The following is a 21,478-nucleotide window of genomic DNA, read 5'->3' as shown; positions in this document are numbered from 1 at the left end:
GGTGGCCCCATTTTCCATCTCTGCCCTGTACCCAATTGTTGAGGCATGGCCCTGACCTCTTTCTCTCCAAGAGGATCTGACCAGAGCCTGAGGACTTACACAAGTAGTCCCCCCCCCCCTTTTTTTAGTGGTTTCCCTTTTTTGTGGGCATTGTTAAGTCTATAGATGGTGCTTGCAATGGATTTGCCCAGGCTCCAAATCACCCTATCCTGAAAATGCCTGTCTCCAGAGTGTGTGATAATAAAGTCCTTACTGTTGAAGCCATCTTTAACCCTAGGACTCCATCTGTTGTGTGTGGAGGGAGATGGGAGAACAGAATTGGGCTCTAACAGGATAAAGAGGGAGAAAGGCCCCTGATGTCCAAAATCTGTAGGTATCATTGGATGTAAGATCTACAGGAGCCAGGTAGAACCATAAGTGGGTACAAAAACACTGGTTTTGAGGTGAGAGACTCAGGGAGATGGGCAAACAGAGGAGATATGGCTGACTGAAAGCTACCCATGTGATTGTTACTGGATGTACAGTTGAACACAATCCTTGTGAGTGGGTATAATGTCCAGGCATTGCACTGGTTGTATCTCCTCTGTTTGCCAGTCTCCCTGACTCACCTTAAAACCAGTGTTTCTGTACAACAAACTTACTGACGCTGACTTTGACCATAGGAAACACTCAGCTCTGCAGGTATTAGGAAGTCAGTCCTGTATACTCTCATGTTATGCTCTAGCATGAGTACAATAACCCTTTACAATGGGCATAACCAGCAGTATGCTGCTCACTGCCACAGCAAATAAGCTAATAGCGGTGTGGATTCCTATAGCCTCCCTGCACTGGTCACTTCAATACCATCACTGCATAGGCAGAAACCCTGGGACTATAGTCCAGGACTTTTGTAGCCCAGCCAATATTCCAGGTGAGTGTGGTGTCCATGGCCTTCAACATCTGCTGGTTTTTGCTGCCACTGAGGCAAGGCTGTACCTGGGTATAGGGATCAGAGGTCATGGAATAAACATATGGTTGCCTCCATTTTCTGATTTTCCAAGAGGGAGAGCTCCATATGTTTATGTGAAGCCTTTTGATTTTAGAAATGTTGAAAACAACACAAAATTTATAGGTATATGTGTGACCTATATATATGGGCCACATGTGTGTTCCTGGTCCAACACTTGCAACTGTCATAAAATAAGCAAACCAAGCTACCAGGAGCCCAGGGATCCCTAGACATGAAGGTTTTTGGCATAGTGTATACCCCACAGCATGAAGCAGGGGCAGTGGCACTGCTGTTGCTACTCAACTCAGGATACCCCACTTCCCTAATGCTGATGAGGGATGACAGGATCCCAGGCATGCTTGTGGTCAGCCAAGTATGTGGTAGGTCTGCCTAAGTGCTCCCTGCATGCCAAGGTATGTCAAACCCTGTACATCCCAGGTATAATTATTGCCTTCCATTAACATGGGGGGCTTGGAGTTAGAACTAAAGTCCATTTGAACCCTGGGGTCTCAGGCTTCCAAGCAAAGGGATCATGGATCATCAGAAGCTCAATTCCTTGTACTCATGTGGCCAGCTATGGCTAGTCAGACCTCAAAAAGCTGCTCCCAGTGTGCGAATGAAGTCTTTTATATGCCTTCTACTCTCCTCACCAGGGCTCTGTGCACACCAGCCAACTTAGTGGAACCTCAGTATTTCCCTGGTGGTGCCAGAACGTAGCTGACAAAGGCCTGCTGTTTCTGCATGTTTGATCTTCCCATAGTGCCAATTTCTGTGAAATATCTAGGGATCCTTGGCTGCTCAGGCTCTCCCTCCTGGGTGTAATGACTGCCTCGCATCAACATGGAAGGGCTGCTTGAGATTAAAGTGTAGCTGAGCTATGTAGAGCTTAGGCCTGCAAGCAAAATAGGGCAGACATTCATCATCAGAACTCAATCCCTTTTATCCTGAATGATCACCTATGTGTGCACTTTGTAAAATGAAGTCTTTTGGCAAAGAATCCTTGATTTGGTAAAATGTCCCTGACCTGAACCTGATTTCTTCTCTCCCCATCAGGGCTCTGTGCAAGGCAGTTGGCCTGCTGTGGGTGTGTGTATATACATGTCTGTATAGCTATGTATATGCGTGTGCATGTGTTGGAACATCTAAAATAAAGCCATTGTGGCTCTAAGCATCTATAAATTGGGTCTATTAATGTTCATCTTGACTCTACAGGAAGATTGTCCTATGAACCAGCCACAAAGGAAGGCAATGTTGAGTGATGGTCAGGGTGGCCCTTCTGATTATTTGAGCCACAGAGCCATTTACTGCCTAAAGCCAGATGCCAAGTAGACTTTCGGGTTCCATGTACCAAAATAGGCCAAGTAAATTCAATATGGAAAAGATAATCTCAACCAATAGTCCTGGAACTGGATTTAACAACAAACCTCTAAGCTTATCTCAAGTCGTATGCAAAAGTTAACTCAAAATTCATCATAGACATAAGTATAAAACTTACAACAATAATACTTCCAGAAGAAAGCATAGTGACCCTAGATTTGGTGGATTTCTTAAACACAACGAAAAGCATGACAAGAAAAAAATCGATTGGACTTAATCAAAATTTTTAACTTTTGCTTTTCAGTTGTCACTTCAACAAACGTAAATGCAAGTCACAAGCTGGGAACTCTGTCTGCAAAACAAATTCTGAAAAGACTTGAATCTAGAGGCACTGGGTGGCTCGGTTGAGCATCTGCCTTCGGCTCAGGTCGTGATCCTGGGTCTTGGGGTCGAGTCCCGCACCAGGCTCCCTCTCCCTCTGCCTCCCTCTCTCTGTCTCTTATGAATAAATAAATAAAATCTTAAAAAGAGACTTGAATCTAAAACATATGAAGAATTCTTACAACTTAATAAGATAACCCAATCTTTGGGACGCTTGGGTGGCTCAGTGGTTGAGCATCTGCCTTTGGCTCAGGGCATGATCCTGGGGTCTGAGATCGAGTCCCAAACCCGGCTCCTTGCAGGAATCCTGCTTCTCCCTTTGATCTGTGTCTCTGCCTCTGTGTGTGTATGTCTTGTGAATAAATAAAATCTTTAAAAAAAAGACAACCCAATCTTTAAAAGCGGGCAAAAGTGACTTGAACACTCACTTCATTAAAGATCGATGAATGGCAAATAAGCACATGCTTTCTATGTAAAATGTGGTTTTTTTAAGAGTTTATTTTTATTTTGTGTATATTTTACCACAATTAAAAAAAAATCCATTGAGATAACATTTCACACTCACTAGGATGACAACACCAAGTGCTGACAGGAAAGTGAAGAAAACAATACTACAGCACTAGTGGGAAAATAAAATGGTAGAGACACTTTGGAAAACAGTTTGACTCTAAAGAAATAAACATGAACTTATATGACTCAGCAGTTCCACTCATAGGAATTGTTAGGCAGAAAGACATTCCTCTGTCCTATAGTTCTTATACCTGGATTTAGAATCAAATTGACATGATACAGATTAACAGGAGAAAATAAAATTTATTAGGCATACATACAGGGAATCAACAGATATGAAATTCCAAAGACAGTGAAGCAACATGAAGCTAAGGGTAGAGGACTGAGGATACAAAGGGGTGAAAGCTCAGTAGCAAGAAGTTGAAAGGAGAGGTTTGGAAATATAAGCTTTCTCTATTATGTAGATAAATTCCTTAAGTAGAGTCTCTGTTAATAGTTCCCATCCTATTAGTCTCTCCTTTCCAATGAAAATTAGGCAGTTGTGGGGAAGGTAGAGAGCTTCTCTTTAATCTGTCGGGTTTTTATTACTTTTTTTTTTAAGGAGGCTCCACCCCCAGTGCAGAGCCCAACTGCCCCATGACCCAAGATCAAAACCTGAGCTGAGCTAAGAGTCAGACACCTAACTGACTGAGCCACCCAGATGGCCCTTGATTACTTTAACTCAAAATAATCTTTCTGTCAAAGTGGCCCATCTTGGAGCAGCCTACTCTTGACCCCTAAAGAATCTACCCAAGTGAAATGAAAACATATATCTACACAAAGATTTGTAAGCATATGTGCCTAGTAGCATTATTTATAATAGCCAGGAACTGGAAACTATTCAAAATCTACCAATTAATGAATGATAAATAAACTGTGGTATAGCCATACAAGGGAATATTATTCAGCAATAAAATGGAATAAAATATATAAAAATAACATGAATAAATCACTATGCTAAGTGATAGAAATAAGACACAAAGAGCTATATATTATATGATTCCATTTATTTCTAAAGAGATTTATTTATTGACACACACACATACAGAGGCAGAGGGAGAAACAGGCTCCCCACAGGGAGCCCGATGAGGGATTTGATCCTGGATCCCAGGATCATGCCCTGAGCCAAAGGCAGATGCCAAACCACCGAGCCACCCAGGCATCCCACATATGATTCTGTTTATATGAAATATCCAGAAAAGACAAAAGTGTAATATAGATTGGCGGTTGTCAGGTGCTAGGGATAGGAGTGGGTTTTGGCTATAAAAGTGTTCAAAGGAACATTCTGAGGCAATGGGTATGGAGTGAGATAATAATGGTTGTACAACTCTATAAATTTATTAAAAGTCATTAATTATGCACTTATAATAGGTGTATTTTATAATACGGAAATTACATTTCAATAAAGCCACTTAACAAACAGGAATATGGGCTATTCTTTCTCAAAGTCCTGGAGTTCCTGACCATATGGTGATAACCATGGTAGATAACCATCTACCCCACTAAGAGATGACAGGAATGCATAAAACATTGGTTAGGAGTATAGTTGTGGGAGATACACAGATCCTTAAGACCCTCTGACACCTAGATCTTGCAAGGGCCCAAACATTAAAATGCTGTCAGGCCAGGCTTTCTCATGTCCTATTTATTCACACTCAGTATTCTTTATCTATTTATAGTACTCATTTCATCCTTGTACAAACCAAGTAGGTGATATATTACTAGGATATGGCCTTCAGAGCACTTCCTTACAACACTGCTGAGGTGGGAGACAGTCCCTGAAACACATACCATCATCTTGCTTCTTCCAGGCCAACGACTGCCTTTTCTAGGGAGAACTCCAGGTCAGAAGCTTCAGAACACACAGGCTTCATTCTTTGCCAGGAAACATGGGATATAAATGCAAACTGGGTCACATCTAGACAGACATGCTCCATGCCTTGCTGCTGTGCCCTGTCAAGTGCTATAGTGGCCCCAATGACCAGACTAAGAACACTTTTGTTATGTACTCAATGCACTCCTGCTAAACAGAAGAAGCTCAATGAAGGCATCATGGATGTCAAAGGCAGATTTCACAGTCCATAAACAATGGGAAACTTACCCAGAAGCCCTCCAGATACTATCAGGCCCCTTGCTCAAAGTAGGAGTCATGTCCATGACAAACTCAGTCATGGGTGAGCACTATGATACCACTTCAATGGGTACAGGGCCACCACCATCCTTCCAGGGGAGAGCAAGCAGGGAACAGGGGCTGCTTATGCTGAGCCATCAGAGTTGACCATCAAACACAGAACAGCATTTTCCACAGCACCCAACGTGATAAGTGGTCACAAGGTACAATATGGACCCTATAGGCTTCCGTACACACAAGGCAGTCATGGAGTGTCTCCACAGGTGGAGGTTCGTCTATACAAGGTCCAACTTATGGCTGAAGGCTACTCGAGTAGGTTCTTTTCAGGTATTATTGTTTTTATATTGAATGAAGTTTTTAAAATAGGTTAATTATTTAAAATCAAATATTAAAAAAGAAAAGGGCAGCTGAAGACTACTGCATTCACTGCTCTCAAATGGCTTTTTTCTAGTGAAGTTATTGGTGTTAGCAGCACAGGAGCTGTGGCCAACGGCTCTCTCATGCTGGCTGTACACACAGGAGCTTTCTCCAGTGTGAATATTTCTATGTAGAATATGGCAGGAGCTGCAGCATTTTGCTCTCCTACTCATTACACTCAATGCAGTAATGCTGCAAAATTGGATTAAATCTGGGAGAAAAGGCTTTCTTTTTTTTTATTTAAATAAATTTATTTTTTATTGGTGTTCAATTTACCAACATACAGAATAACACCCAGTGCTCATCCCGTCAAGTGCCCCCCTCAGTGCCCGTCACCCATTCATCCCCACCCCCTGCCCTCCTCCCCTTCCACCACCCCTAGTTTCCCAGAGTTAGGAGTCTTTATGTTCTGTCTCCCTTTCTGATATTTCCCACACATTTCTTCTCCCTTCCCTTATATTCCCTTTCACTATTATTTATATTCCCCAAATGAATGAGAACATATAATGTTTGTCCTTCTCCGATTGACTTACTTCACTCAGCATAATACCCTCCAGTTCCATCCACGTTGAAGCAAATGGTGGGTATTTGTCGTTTCTAATGGTTGAGTAATATTCCATTGTATACATAGACCACATCTTCTTTATCCATTCATCTTTCGATGGACACCGAGGCTCCTTCCACAGTTTGGCTATTGTGGACAGTGCTGCTATAAACATCGGGGTGCAGGTGTCCCGGCATTTCTTTTTTTTTTTGTCCCAGCGTTTCATTGCATCTGTATCTTTGGGGTAAATACCCAACAGTGCAATTGCTGGGTCGTAGGGCAGGTCTATTTTTAACTCTTTGAGGAACCTCCACACAGTTTTCCTGAGTGGCTGCACCAGTTCACATTCCCACCAACAGTGTAAGAGGGTTTCCTTTTCTCCGCATCCTCTCCAACATTTGTGGTTTCCTGCCTTGTTAATTTTCCCCATTCTCACTGGTGTGAGGTGGTATCTCATTGTGGTTTTGATTTGTATTTCCCTGATGGCAAGTGATGCAGAGCATTTTCTCATGTGCATGTTGGCCATGTCTATGTCTTCCTCTGTGAGATTTCTCTTCATGTCTTTTGCCCATTTCATGATTGGATTGTTTGTTTCTTTGGTGTTGAGTTTAAGAAGTTCTTTATAGATCTTGATCTTACAAGATCTTACAAGATTCCATCAAAATCCTAGAGGAGAACACAGGCAACACCCTTTTTGAACTTGGCCACAGTAACTTCTTGCAAGATACATCCACGAAGGCAAAAGAAACAAAAGCAAAAATGAACTATTGGGACTTTATCAAGATAAGAAGCTTTGCACAGCAAAGGATACAGTCAACAAAACTAAAAGACAACCTACAGAATGGGAGAAGATATTTGCAAATGACATTTCAGATAAAGCGCTAGTTTCCAAGATCTATAGAGAAAAGGCTTTCTAACATCAGCTGTACTCATTATGCCTTTCTCCAGTGGTGATTGTGTGAAACAGGTTTAATATGTTTTTTTTTTAAGATTTTGTTTATTTATTCATGAGAGACACACACACACAGAGAATCAGAGACATAGGCAGAGGGAGAAGCAGGCTCCACGCGGGGAGCCCGATGTGGGACTCCATCCCCTGGACTCCAGCATCACACTCTGAGCCGAAAGGCAGACGCTTAACTGCTGAGCCACCCAGGCGTCGTTTAATATGTTTTTTTAAGATTTTGTTTATTTATTCATGAGAGACACACACACACAGAGAATCAGAGACATAGGCAGAGGGAGAAGCAGGCTCCACGCGGGGAGCCCGATGTGGGACTCCATCCCCTGGACTCCAGCATCACACTCTGAGCCGAAAGGCAGACGCTTAACTGCTGAGCCACCCAGGCGTCCCTGTTTTTGAAAATTTTCATGTAATTACTGCATTTGTACAACTGTTCTCTAATATGGATCTTTTGATGCTAACAAGAAAGGAGCTTGGAATGCAAATGCCTACATTCTCTGCACTTGAGTCCTTTGGTGTAGAGGGGAAAGCAAAATTTTGCTTAAAGCTGAGCCATACTCCTTGCTTTTATAAAGTCTTTCTCAGAAGAACATTCTAGTGCTCAAAAAGGAATAGAGCTCTGGATGGAGGCTTTTTTGTGTTACTACACTCATAACATTTGAAGATATGAATGTACCCCTGCTTTCTCAGGATGGAGGCAAAGGTGATGACCTTCCCACCTTCCCAATGTACTTAGGGTTTTTTGCCATTCTGAAATTTCTTTGGTTATTGTAACACCTCTCCATGCACCATGTTTACTAGGCATCTCTTCAGTGTCAGTTCTCTGTGGATTCTGCAAAATGTGGAGTTGGCAGGGCCTCAGCGTCCTGTGACAGGAAGGTGCTGCGCAGTGAGGGTGGTCCAGCCATTGACGCCATATCCACCTTTGTTAGAGGGAACAAGCAATCTCATGGAGAAATAAATTTTCAAGAGCTACTTAAGGATATGTATCAGCACAGGACACATTTTTAAAAATTTTTTTAAATTTATTTATGATAGGCACACAGTGAGAGAGAGAGAGAGGCAGAGACACAGGTAGAGGGAGAAGCAGGCTCCATGCACCGGGAGCCCGACATGGGATTCGATCCTGGGTCTCCAGGATCGCGCCCTGGGCCAAAGGCAGGCATTAAACTGCTGCGCCACCCAGGGATCCCAGCACAGGACACATTAAGGGGACGTCACTTGTGGAGGACCTGACCATAAGAGGACAGAAGAAGAAAGGCTGTGAGGCAAAAGACATGGAGGAATCAGCCAGGGTCAAGAGTCAAGGGAAAGTAGAACAGAGTGTCAGCAAGTGGTCAGAACGATAGAAAAGAGACATGGCTATTGGGCACCAGAGTAACAGAGGGCATAGGTCAGGTACCACATGAGAGATCAGCCCACTGCTATAGGTCCTCCCATACCAGTTTTGCATTGACCAGGACTGGTCCTTCATGGTCATTGACTGATTCAAGGTGCTCTGTACAGGTCTCCTTGCCAGGTTCAACTTGGGTTGACCACATTTAGGGTAGTGTAGACAGTCATTCTTATGGTGGATCGAGTGGTTTGTGAGAGGTCAACCCCATGTCAGGGTAATTTACCCATGACAGAGCAAGGTGAGTTAGGATCACCCATGCATCTGGAAAACTGAACCTCACAAAATGAATAACCAGGAAAGATCTCAGCAGAAAAGCTCATTGTCCCCACAATCAATGACCATGTCAGTACTCATGTGCCATCACAGGAGCTGACAAGGGACAGCTGGCAGAAAACCTCCTAGAGTATGGAGGTATGACAGAGGGGACAGAAAAGCAACAGGCCCTGATGGGGTCTCTTGGCCAGATAATCACCAAGCTGGATGTGATCTGTTATTTGGATTGTGATATTTTTGACCCTTGACAATGATGAAAAGGTCTCAAGGTAAAAGCAGTTGGGGTTGCTTATGCAGCATTCTGGGAGAAGAGCCATCAAGACATGGGCCAGCACCAGGACCAGCAACACATCCCATGGGGAACACATTTGCCTAACCTGGCGAAGACAGGACTATGCCATGGTAGTAGCTCCACTTTTTCCAAAATAGGTATGTGATCTTCTCCTTAAGGATCAATGGGCTCTGCAACACCAGGCCAGGAAACAGATGCATCTAAGCACTGGGCATGGGACCTGGAACTCCAGTCTCTGTCCTGCAGCCACTTCCCCTTATAGCTCCCAAACCTTGTCCCCTGACATCCCTGCTCACTCTCTGAGAATGGATCTTCCTCCTGGGTGTGCACTCTTCCCAGATCCACCGGTCTTTGGACAGTGCTTCTCTTCTTCCACACCCATTTCCTCCACCTAACCACTGGTCCTTAGTCTGGATACCCCACATTCACCTCAGGGCCATTCATCTGTACCCACAACTTAAGGCTCTCCTTCCAAAATACCATTCTCAGGTCCTTCCTTGGACTGTGGCCTGGACTTCAGAGGCCAAACCAGAACTCCCTGTATGTTCACAGGCACACGTGTCACCCCCACCAGAGTCTCCAGACAAATCAGACTCTACATCAACCAATTCTGCTTATCTTCCCCATAACCTCCTCCTGCCAACCTCCATCTCAATGAACAGCAGTACCTCTCTTCTCCTAAACACTTGGGATGGTCCTTTATCCACTACTTACATTCACTCCTATCAGGAAATCCTATCAACTTCATCTTGAAAATCTAACCGAAATCGTATCACTTCTCTCACCTCTCCTACTCCTGCTCTGTACAGAATTCATAACTGTCCCTATGAATACGGCAGCAGCATTCTCATGAATCTCCCTGTTTTCAGCCTGGCCACAACCCCTCTCCCACCAGTGTGCTCACTCAGTATGTTTACTTGGTATACATTGGGATACTTTCAAAATCCTAAATCAGATCATGGACATCCCTCTTCTTTTTTCTGTTTTTAAAGATTTTATTTATTCATTTCAGACAGAGAGAGGAAGAGAGCAAGCAAGCATGAGCAGGGGCGAGAGGCAGAAGCAGAGGGAGAAACAGACTCCCCGCTGAGCTGGGAGCCCAATGCGGGGCTCGATCCAGGCACCTGGGATCATGACCCGAGCCGAAGGCAGACGCTTAACTGACTGAGCCACCCAGGCGCCCCGGACATCCCTCCTCTATTCAAAAATTTCTATGAGTCCCAGCACCCTCTACTCAAGCTCCTGGTTCCTTGCAGTGGAAGACAGAAGACTTTCCTGAATGTCCTCAGATCAGTCTCACCTCTGAGTCTTTGCATAAGCAGATCCCTCTGCTGCTACCCTCTACATCTTAACATACTACATTATGGAATGAACATCTGCGCGAATCCCCCATTGTCCTGAACGTCTAGGCCTGGAGCTCAGTCAGGGACTTAGAACACTGGGACTCAGAGTCCAGCCGGGTCGGGGCCACGCCCGCAGGCTCGGAGAGCCTCCTGGACACCACACCGTCCATAGCCTGGCGCAAAGGTCCCTCGGTGCAAGACCCCTTCGGGACAAAACCGCAAGCCGTTACCGAAACTGCGGGACACCTGAAGCGGTGGCCAGAAGACCGCGGCGGTTCCGGAAACGCCCCTCCCCTAGCCCATCATTGGTGCGCTCGGAAACGGCCCTCTCCTAGGTGCTTTACTGGGAAGCACTGATGGGACTCGGTGAGGTGTTTTCTGGGTAATGTAGTTCGCGTTGCGTGAGCCGCGACCCGGCGGGCGCGAGTCCTCATCACCTAGGCAACGATCCAGCCGCACAGCTACTGGCTCAGGGACCTAGTGTCGTAGTGGGCTGCGGGCCTCCAGCCGAGGCTTGCTCTGAGCCTGGGCGTTTCCGTTGTCGCCATTGCGCTCTCAACTTGGCGGTTGGTGGGCTGCTTGGCAGGCATCCACTGGGACCAGAGATGGGGGTAGGGGAGTGTTGGAACTGTCACCGCACCACTGCACGCACTTTCACCCTTTGGGTAATGGCTCCTCCTTTCTGAGCCTTGGTTTCCCGGATGTAAAACGGAGTTTAGGAACCCCCGCCCTCCGCTTTCTACCCGCGGTCCCGGGAGGCCGCCCTCAGGTCCTCGGGCGCATTTGATATTGGGGAAGACTAAGGCCCTAAGTGCGACCGTCAGCCTGCTGTCACCCCAGGCAGTGAGGGTGTGGGGGTTTGCATGAGCTCACATTGTTTATTGTCCCTGTCGCCGCCTCGCACGGTCCCGACCAACCCACAGCCTGACCAGGCCAGCAGCGTCGCTGATGGACCCAGGGCAGGTGAGTGGAAGGTGCCCCGGTTTCTCACCCGCTGGGATCCCTGTCCTGATCCTCGAGCCCCTGTACGGGGAATAGTGTGTCCAGGACTCTTCGCCTACACTTGAGTCTGGAGTTGAGTCACTTTTCCTAGCCTCCGGAATCCAGGCCGGAGCTTATATAGAGGGGTTCACTGTTAGTTGGCAGCCTCCTTAGGAGGAGCTTCTCTGATGTAATCTGACACCGACCCCATAGGCAGACGGCAGGAAGAGAGTGAAGGAAGCAGGTCACTCCAGATGAGTAGGTGAAATTTTAATAAGCAAGGGCAGGTACATAGGAAGGCTGCCTGGGACAGCCCCAGAAATAGACCTCCACATTAGCCCACTGAATCTTAAGTTTATACAGAGATTTTAACTTGGTTCAGTTACATATACCATCCAGATGGTTTCAGCACCATAGCACAATCTCAAAGCTGTGTCCCTGGGGGAATAGAAGATGGGAAGTGATGACAAGGACAAGAGGTGATAAACCTCCCTCTGCCCAGGCCAAGCTCATGCATGGGTCAACTGGCAGTCACATCTTGATGATCTCCCCCCAACATTCACATTTCTGGAATCCTATGGGATAAGGTCTGGAAGGGTGTCCCAGTCATGTGCAAATTTCTTGGAGGTGTATCAGTTGCAAGTGTTCAGGGAACTGCAGGACTGTATTTCATCTGGTGGATGTAGAGAGCAGGGGGTCAGATATTGGCCTGGAATGGCAAGCTAAGGAGCTGAGTCTCAATTGTGAACATGGTAGGAGTGTGGATAGTTTAGAGCAGAGAAGGGAGATGATCTGACTCAGGTTTAATAAGCTCCCTCTGGATCCTGAGTGGAAAACAGATTTAGTCAGGGGGTGATGGAGGTGAGATTGGAGGCAGGAAGACCACTGAGCCTTCCCTTGAGTGACTTCAGTAGTTCTGGTGTGTGCTTTAGGACCAAAGGTGGCAGTAGGAGATATTATTGGCTCCTGAACTTTTTAAGTAGAGTGGACTAGATTTCCTGATGTGAGGCAGTGAGATAGGAGGATTGACCCAGATAGGTTTTTCAGATGTGGAAATTAGAGTGAGTACATATCAGAGGGAGGGTAAAGAGTTGGATTTTGGCCATATTGTATTTGAGGTGTCCTACAGACTGCCAAATTGTGATACCGAGTATGCTTTATACCAAGTGCAGGCTAGAGACATCCAAGGAATGGAGACTTGTGTGTGGACATTATTTATGGCTGTGGGTTGACCAGAATGGTGACCAAGCCTCTGACCAGAGACTAGACCTGGGATGAAAAAATGAAGCGTGAAAGTAACAAAGATAAGATGACAGTGGGGCCTGAGGTGAGACTGGTTTACCTCTCTACAGCTCAGTAGGTTTTGGTGGCCATCCTCCTTGGGGCCTGGGTAGTAATGTGGTTCGGACTGGAGAGTAATCAGGCAGAAAGAGTCATTCCAAGCTAAAAGTTCCCAAGCCAGGGGTGGGGGGCAGTAGGTCTAGGATTTGTCTAATAGGAAGAGAGAGAACAGCAATGACTGGTGAGGGGACAGCATGTACAAGGGTAGAGGTGGAAGAGAGCAGCAGTGTTTAAGATTTACTCATGGTTCTGGAGAACTGAAGGCTACAGCAACAGAACTGAGAGGGGAAGCATTAATTAGAAGTGATGGCTGTTTGTGGCAGTGGTGGTTTTTGGAGATGTGGGGCAAGCCAGGCTCAGTGCTGGATCCTGGTTGCCTTTGTTGGGAATGCCACGTGCATAGTTGGATATAGGCACTAGGGAGGTGCCTGCGGTGTAGACAAGGAAAGGACTGGGGGGGTGTTGGGCAGCCCGGGTGGCTCAGCAGTTTAGCGCCGCCTTCAGCCACAGGGGGCATGATCCTGGAGGCCCCGGATCGAGTCCCATGTCAGGCTCCCTTCATGGAGCCTGCTTCTCCCTCTGCCTGTGCCTCTGCCTCTCTCTCTGGGTCTCTCATGAGTACACAAATAAAAATCTTAAAAAAAAAAAAAAAAAAAAGGAATAGGGGGGTGGTTAGATATGAAGATGGTATGGTCCAAAGAGTGACATATACAAAATAAGGGAATGTGAACCAGTGTGCTCAGGCCCCTAGTAGTAGAGGCTTAAGGGAGAAAAGAGAGTCTGAATTTTTTTATACTTGGAAGGTGTGATATGGAAAGACAAGAGACACAACACAGGAGAGCTTGTTTACTATGGAGAAGGGATTCCTGGCCAGCCCAGAGCTCAGACAGCATTTGTGTGCCCACCTGCTTTTTGTTCCCCTGGATTGGATTTGCCTGGATACAGTGACCAGTGGAACTACAAGGAGAGAGGGACACCAGTGGTGTCAGGGCCTCTTACCTCCTCTGAGGTGGGGGCCTGAGGAAAAGGAGGACCTGCAGGTGAGTCAGGGAATGATGGACTGAGGGGGTCACAAGAAGAGGAGATGCCAGTGGTAGATGTGGCATAACTCTGAGTCATAGGCCAAGGGCCTGGATGTGTCCATTTAATGATTTTGTTTGTTTTTCAGCCTATCTATTGACCCCTTGGCTTAGCTGTCTTGTCATTGCAGAGCCCAGTGACCTTTGAAGATGTGGCTGTATACTTTTCTAAGGAGGAGTGGAAGCTTCTTGATGCCGGCCAGAGGCATCTGTACTACAGTGTGATGCTGGAGAACTTTGAGCTCATGACCTCCCTTGGTAAGGCCTTTCTGCCCTGCCTCAGCATGGTGACTAGCTTCTGTTGTTTTGCCTTCTTCCCATAGAAAGTTTTCTGTTCATTCCAAAGCTGGAACCCAGGCACTAGTTCTTCCCAGGTTTCCTGTTATAGGTACTGTGGATGCTGGAACTGGGCTGTGTGCACTCTCCCTGCCTCTCTCAACAGCCTCATGAATTGTCCCAGTAGCTGTTGGCCAGGTTGGGGGATTGGGACCTATCATCTACCTGATGGATTCCACTCAGCTTGACCAGTTCCTGGCTGGGTGACCCAGTGTGGAGCCATGCTTAAATTCTGTCCCTTCCCCCCTGAGACTTTTTTTTAGAAATAATTTTATTGAGATATACCATAAAGTTGGAACTTTACACACTTTAAAGTGTGTAATTTACAGGTTTTTAGTGTATTTGCACAGTTGTATAAATATCACCATCATCTAATTTGAGAACATTTTTATCACCTAAAGAGAAATTGTACCCATTACCAGTCACTCCCCATCCTCCCTCAGCCTTAGGCAACTGCTAATATACTTCATGACTATATACATTTGCTTATTCAGACATTTCATGTGAATGGAATCACACAGTATATGTTTTTCTGTGAATGGCTTTCACTTAGCATAATATTTTTGCGGTTCATCCATGTATCACATGTTAGTACTTCATTCCTTTTCATGGCCACATAATATTTCATTGTGTAGATATACCACAGTTTGTTTATTCATTCATCAGTTGATTGGGCATTGTCTTGTTCCCATTTTTTGAGTGTTATGAAAAATGTTGCTATGAACATTCAAGTAAAAGTTTTTGCATGGGTACATTTTCATTTCTCTTGGATAGATAAATAGGAGTGGAATTGCCAAACTATTTTCCAAATTGGCCGCACCATTTTATATTTTCACAGCAGTGTATGAGTATTCCAATTTTTCTACTTCCTTATCAACACTTGTCATTGTCTGTTTTCCCATAGATATCCTAGTAGGTGTGAAGTGGTATCTCACTGTAGTTTTGGTTGCATTTCTTTAATGACTAATGTTGAGCAACTTTTCATGTGCTTATTGGCCCTTTGTGTGTGTGTGTCTGTGTGTGTGTGTGTATTTGGGAAATATCTATTCAAGTTTTTTGTCCTTCTCTTTGTCCTTGCCTATAGTAAGGCCTCCTTTATTCTGTAGCTTGGCTAGGCCCTGTCCTGCACAGTAGGCCCTTCACTCTTATTCTGGCCCCCTTGGCCTGTCACCATCCCTCAGACCCATTCCTGTATATGTCAGCCACTCATTTCTGTTGAAGCCACCCTTTCCACCAAGTGGAACACTCAGTTATCCAGAAATTTCTCTGCTTTCAGGTTGTTGGTATGGAGTGGAAGATGAGGGGGCCCGTTCAAAGCAGAATGCTTCTGTAGAAGGGATGTCACAGGTCAGGATCCCTAGTGTAAATCGTTCCACTCAGAAGGCTGACACCTGTGATATGTGTAGCCCGTTCTTGAAAAACATTTTACACCTGGATGAACATCAAAGAACGTATCCTAAGGAGACCCCCTACACATGTGGAACATGTAGAAGAGAATTTGAGTTCAGTGCAAACCTTCACTATCACCAGAAGGACAAAGGACACAGTGGAGAAAAGCCCTTCAGATGGGACAAGGACAAGGATTCATTTGTAGAAAACCTTGTAGTCTACCTGTCAGAGAAGCCCTTCACTTGTGGGGAAGGTGGTAAGGATGCCTTGGACAGCCATGACCTCTTCCAGCACCCAGCCTTTGGCAACAGCAGGAGACTGCAAAGGAGCATAGAGTGTAGGGAGTCCTTACATAGCTTTAATCTTGAGCAGCTCACAGAAGTCCATACCACACAGAAGCCCTTCAAGTGCAACAATTATGGAAAAGCCTTTCAGAAGACCTCCACTCTGCTCAGCCACCTGAGAACTCACTCTGAAGGGACAGCATTTAGATGCTCAACAGTTAGAAATTCCTTAGAAGAGAAATCAACCCTTGTAAATCACCAAAAATGTCATGATGGAAAGACATGTCATGTGTGTAAAGAGTGTGGGAAGACCTTCAGTCACACTTCTAAACTGAGGAAGCACCAGAAATTTCACACTAGACTAATACATGAGTGCAGTGATTGTGGGAAAACCTTCAACCACAAACTCACACTTGTTCATCACCAGAGAATTCACACAGGAGAAAGGCTTTATGAGTGCAGTGAATGTGGGAAAGCCTTTAATAACAGGTCACACCTCACTCGTCATGAGAAAGTTCACACTGGAGAAAGGCCTTTTGAATGCAGCAAATGTGGAAGAGCCTTCAGCCAAAGCTCCAATTTCCTTCGGCACCAGAAAGTTCACACTCAAGTAAGACCTTATGGCTGCAATCAGTGTGGTAAAGCCTTCAGCCGCAGCTCTGCTCTCATTCAGCACTGGAGAGTTCACACTGGAGAAAGGCCTTATGAGTGCAGTGAGTGTGGAAGAGCTTTTAACAATAACTCCAACCTCGCTCAGCACCAGAAAGTTCACACTGGAGAACGGCCTTTTGAGTGCAGTGAATGTGGAAGAGATTTCAGCCAAAGCTCCCACCTCCTTCGACATCAGAAAGTTCACACTGGAGAACGGCCTTTTGAATGCACCGAATGTGGGAAAGCCTTCAGCAATAGCTCCACCCTCGTTCAGCACCAGAAAGTACATACTGGCCAAAGGCCTTATGAATGTAGTGAATGTAGAAAGGCCTTCAGCCGCAGCTCCAGTTTGATACAGCACTGGAGAATTCATACCGGGGAAAGACCTTATGAGTGCAGTGAATGTGGGAAAGCCTTTGCTCACAGTTCCAGTCTCATTGAGCACTGGAGAGTTCACACAAGAGAAAGGCCTTATGAGTGCAGCGAATGCGGGAAGTTCTTTAGCCAGAACTCCATTCTCACTAAACATCAGAAAGTTCACACTGGAGAAAGGCCTTATGAGTGCAGTGAATGTGGGAAATTCTTTAGCCGAAAGTCCAGCCTCATTTATCACTGGAGAGTTCACACTGGAGAAAGGCCTTATGAATGCAGTGAATGTGGGAGAGGCTTCAGCAATAACTCCCACCTGGTTCGTCACCAGAGAGTTCACACACAAGAAAGGCCCTATGAGTGTAGCCAGTGTGGGAAAGCCTTTAGTGAACGATCTACACTTGTTCGACACCAAATAGTTCACACCAGGGAAAGGACTTATGAGTGTAGCCATTGTGGGAAAGTCTTCAGCCGCCTCTGCAATCTAGCTCAGCATAAAAGGATTCATACCTGAATGGAGCCTTATGGATATGGTCCTTCTGAGAAGATCTTCAGCCAAGTCAAACTTCATGCAGCAGAATACCCACAGAGAAGTTACCTACACGTACCACTAATGTGGAGAAGCCCTCAGAATGTACTCTGCCCTTTCTGAGCAGCCCACAGCTGAACTATCTCCCCTTTCCAGCCTGCCTGGATCCAAATATTTGCAGCAGTTATCTACATATACATGGAAAAACATCTCTCCTTCCTTTTTCCTGGAGGGATTCATGATTGTCCTGGGTCCACTGGAATGGCTTCATTCCCATTGCCTCTAAGACAGTTAGGACATAAACTAATCCCATGCTGGTTGAGGGGCCTTGAGGGATGTCCAGTTTGGGCTTCTCAGGAAGATGCACATTCCTCATTCCTCATGGATGTTGTCATGTCTGCATGTAACCCCAATGATGTGTCCACTGAGCCCACACATCACCCTCCCCTTGAATCACTTATCTTGGTCTTCTGTATTCTGCATAATAATAAAGAACGTTATTGACCAAGTCACTTTTTTTTTTTTTTTTTTTTTAGAGAGAGAGAGAGAGAGGGAGGGAGAGAGAATCTTAACCAGGCTCCATGCCCAACACAGAGCCTGATGCAGGGCTCAATCTCACAACCCTGAAATCATTACCTTATCTGAAATCAAGAGTCAGATGCTTAACTGAGCTATCCAGGTACCCCAATCAAGTCAACTTTAATCTTGACAGTTGTGGTGGGGTAGGTTGAAAAAAGAAGCAAGTCGAGTGAGGAATGACTGAGACAGAGTACCCAACAACATCTGCCTCAAGATATAGAAGGAACATAGGGAGTTGCTGTATGTTCTATTATAGTCTACTTTGCATTGCACCTGAAGGACTGGGAAAAACTGAAGGGCTCATAGAATGAACATAGTGGCCTATGTTTCAGAGTTACCTGAAGGCCCAGAGCTGTTGGATTAGGAGGCAGGTCTCCAGTTTGTAGAGAGAAGTCTGGGTTCCCCCATTTGAGGGGAAGCAGTCTTCTTGTTCCTAATAGGGAGATATGACCTGAGTGGCCAGTAGAGGCCCAGTGGATACTGTATGTAGAGAAACAAGGGGTATGAGGCAATAGGGAGTTGGGGAGACTAGTAAGTTACAGCACTGCCATTGGGGACAAAGGAGTACCACAGTTCTCCATCAGCTGTAGTTCTGTTGTGTAGGGTGAAGCAAATATAATTTAATCTGAGATCTACAGGAGCCATTTGGGAGCCATTGTTAGTACAGAAACATGGGGTTTTGAGCAGACTAGAAAGAACTTGGCTGTTCTAAAGTTACAACAAAAACTTCTAGATTGAGGTGCCTGTATGGCTTAGTTGGTAGAGCATGGAACTCTTGATCTCGGGGTTGTGAATTTGAGCCCCACTTTGGATGTAGAGATTACTTAAAAATAAAATCTTTTTTTTTTAAATAAAATCTTTATTAAAAAATAACTTCCAGATGACTATCCAAGTGAGATAAGGGTGCAGAGCTTCTCAGGACCTGCAGACCTGTGTATCACCCATAATGGAAATCCAAACAAGTGTTTTATGAATTCCTGTATTCTTCCTGAGCTGTTCACCTTGTGGTTATCACCATACAGGAGCCCCATCATCAAGAGGGTAGAGCTCATGGTCTGGAGAATGGATTATGTAAGTAGCCAGAGTTTCTAGAGAATAGCCATGGCCTTCATTGTTCCACTTCTGGTAGCCACCAAGGAAGTCTGTCCTTTTTATTAAGGGGTGAGGAGACAACATGGTGGAGTTAATATGGGTTTCCCAGATATCTTGGCTTTCTGGGAAGAGCCAGATATTCAGATTTCTTTAAAAATATTTTATTTATTTATATGACAGAGAGAACAAGTGGGAGGAGCAGCAGAGGGAGAGGGAGAAGCAGGCTCTCTGCTGAGCAGGGAGTCTGATGCAGGGCTCGATCCCAGGACCCTGGGATCATGACCTGAGCTGAAGGCAGATGTTTAACCCGCTGAGCCACCTAGGTGTCCCAGATATTCAGATTTTTACGTGGCTTTTGACTTTATGTTAGAAGGCATTTCAAAAAACATTTCAGTACAGAAACAGTTTACGAAAACCTGTAGGTGGGCTATATGTGTTCCCCTGGGTCCTTCCATGAGACCAAGGGAAAGAAAAACCAAAAGTTTTCTGACATGAGAGGCTTCAGCATGCAGTGTCCATCCATACTGCATTGTAGGTGGGTAGGCAGTGCTATTGCCACCTCTTCTCGGGGTGGCTTTTCCCAAAAGCTCAGAGGAGACAAGGAATGAAAGCCACATAAGAGGCAGAACCCAAGACAGGCTTGCAGTCATCAAAGATTATAGCAGGGCTGCTCAAGTACTCCCTAGCACAAGGAGATGTTTGGAGGAATCCTCAACTCTGCTCAGGCCTTCCTTCCTGGATGTAATAATTGTCTTTCACCAACATTGAGGAGTCATGTAGGATCAGAGTTAAAGGCCAGCTGAGCCATGTGAGGATCAAGCCTTCTAAGCAAAAGGTGTAGGATGGACACTGCTCTTCACATCTCAATCCTTTGTATACTGTGTCGATGGCTGGTTAGATCTCATTACATGGCCCCCAGCTCATGGGTGAAGAATATTGTGCTTTCCTTGAACTGGCCTGGTCTTCCACTCCAGCTCAGTATAAGGCAACCAATCTGCTGAGGAAGGAAGATATTTGCCAGCGATGATAGAACACTCCAGGCAAAGGTCTCGTGGCTCCGACCTTTGAGCTGTTCTGGATACCAGGCTTTGTGAAGCTCAGTAGTTCCAACACTTTCAGCTCACTCTCAATCCAGCAGGCAAGTGCCTGCAAGTTTTTGATGCGGTCTGTATACTGACACTGTGTATTCTGCCCTCACTAATGATAGCTCTTCCCTGAGCTCCATCCAACAGTAGTTCCCTGCACTTAGGCCTTTGCCTGTGACCTCTGCTGTGTGGGACACTCTCTGCTGTCTTCTCAACCTCTCCCAATTTTGCCACTCCAATTTTGCTACATCTTCCCTTTTCCAGGTTGGTATTAGTTTCTCTCTTCTCTTTGATGCCTGAAACTTTGGCCTGATGTCAGGCCTCTGCTACCCTATGTTTTCCTACATAGTTGCACCCGCAGATGCAACTGTTTCAAATCTCAAGGGTATATATGTTTTTCTGAAATGACTTCAGGCATCATTGAGCCTGAAGACTAGTGCTAAACAGGGTGTTCTTAAAATTTTTAAGGTCATATGACTTGGCTTGGACTGCTTTAACAAAATACCAAAGACCGAGTGGCTAAAACAACAGAAATTTCTTTTCTCACAGTTCTGGAGGCTGGAAGTCAGAGACCAGACTGCCAGCATGTTTGAGTTCTGGTGATGACCCTTTTCCTTGCTTGCTTTCTTGCTGTGTCCTCACATGGTAAAGAGAAAGGAAACTGATCTCTTCTCACAAAAACACCAATCCCATTATGGAACCCCACCCTCATGACCTCATCTAAACTTAATTATGTCCCAAAGGCCCTATGCATAAATACCATCACTGGGGATTAGGGCTTAAACATCTGAACTTCAAGGGCATGTAAATATTCAATCTATAACATCATCTATGGAAGCAAAGTGATTCTTTATGGCATATATGAAGTGTTAAGTCATCATGGTGATAAGATACAATGTCAGTTTTGTAAAGTAAAACCAGTTGGTGACAGTTGTGAATATTAACACAAGATTAACAACGTTGGGACTGTTGGGAATATTTCCAATTTTATATCTTATCTGTGACTTTGTTCAAGACTCCAAAACCCCAGAGAAAAGGGAGGAGTTTTCTGAAGTACTGAGATTCACCTTGGCTCCACACCCTCCAGGCATCTCTGATCTCTACCAATCAAAGCATCCTTATATGGGACCATCATTTAAAAAAACAAAACAAAACAAAAAACTGGGTT

The 21,478-nt window shown here is 45.3% G+C and overlaps 1 protein-coding gene across 2 annotated transcripts; it reads left to right on the top strand.

The window, feature by feature from the left end:
• Positions 1-11,111: 11,111 nt before the first annotated feature.
• Positions 11,112-18,062, top strand: ZNF132 (zinc finger protein 132). Of its 2 annotated transcripts, none has more exons than XM_072720597.1 (3): positions 11,112-11,558; positions 14,111-14,254; positions 15,609-18,062. In XM_072720597.1, the coding sequence occupies exons 1-3, from the start codon at positions 11,459-11,461 to the stop codon at positions 17,537-17,539; spliced, it is 2,175 nt and encodes a 724-aa protein (XP_072576698.1). In that variant the 5' UTR covers positions 11,112-11,458; the 3' UTR covers positions 17,540-18,062. The 2 variants fall into 2 exon arrangements, with proteins under 2 accessions (XP_072576698.1, XP_025840195.2); XM_025984410.2 differs by having other exon boundaries at positions 11,426-11,558; positions 14,128-14,254.
• The last annotated feature ends 3,416 nt before the right edge of the window (positions 18,063-21,478 follow it).

The sequence above is a fragment of the Vulpes vulpes genome, chromosome 1, assembly GCF_048418805.1.
Source record: "Vulpes vulpes isolate BD-2025 chromosome 1, VulVul3, whole genome shotgun sequence".
Classification (NCBI taxonomy): domain Eukaryota; kingdom Metazoa; phylum Chordata; class Mammalia; order Carnivora; family Canidae; genus Vulpes; species Vulpes vulpes.
The sequence above is the reverse complement of the archived record's forward strand: the minus strand, read 5'-3'. Positions and strand labels throughout refer to the sequence as shown.

Coding starts and splice junctions, on each gene's coding strand:
- ZNF132 (XM_072720597.1), top strand. CDS start 11,459: ATGAGCTCACATTGTTTATTGTCCCTGTCGCCGCCTCGCACGGTCCCG. Junction 11,559..14,110: donor CGCTGATGGACCCAGGGCAG/GTGAGTGGAAGG, acceptor CCCTTGGCTTAG/CTGTCTTGTCATTGCAGAGC. Junction 14,255..15,608: donor TGAGCTCATGACCTCCCTTG/GTAAGGCCTTTC, acceptor CTCTGCTTTCAG/GTTGTTGGTATGGAGTGGAA.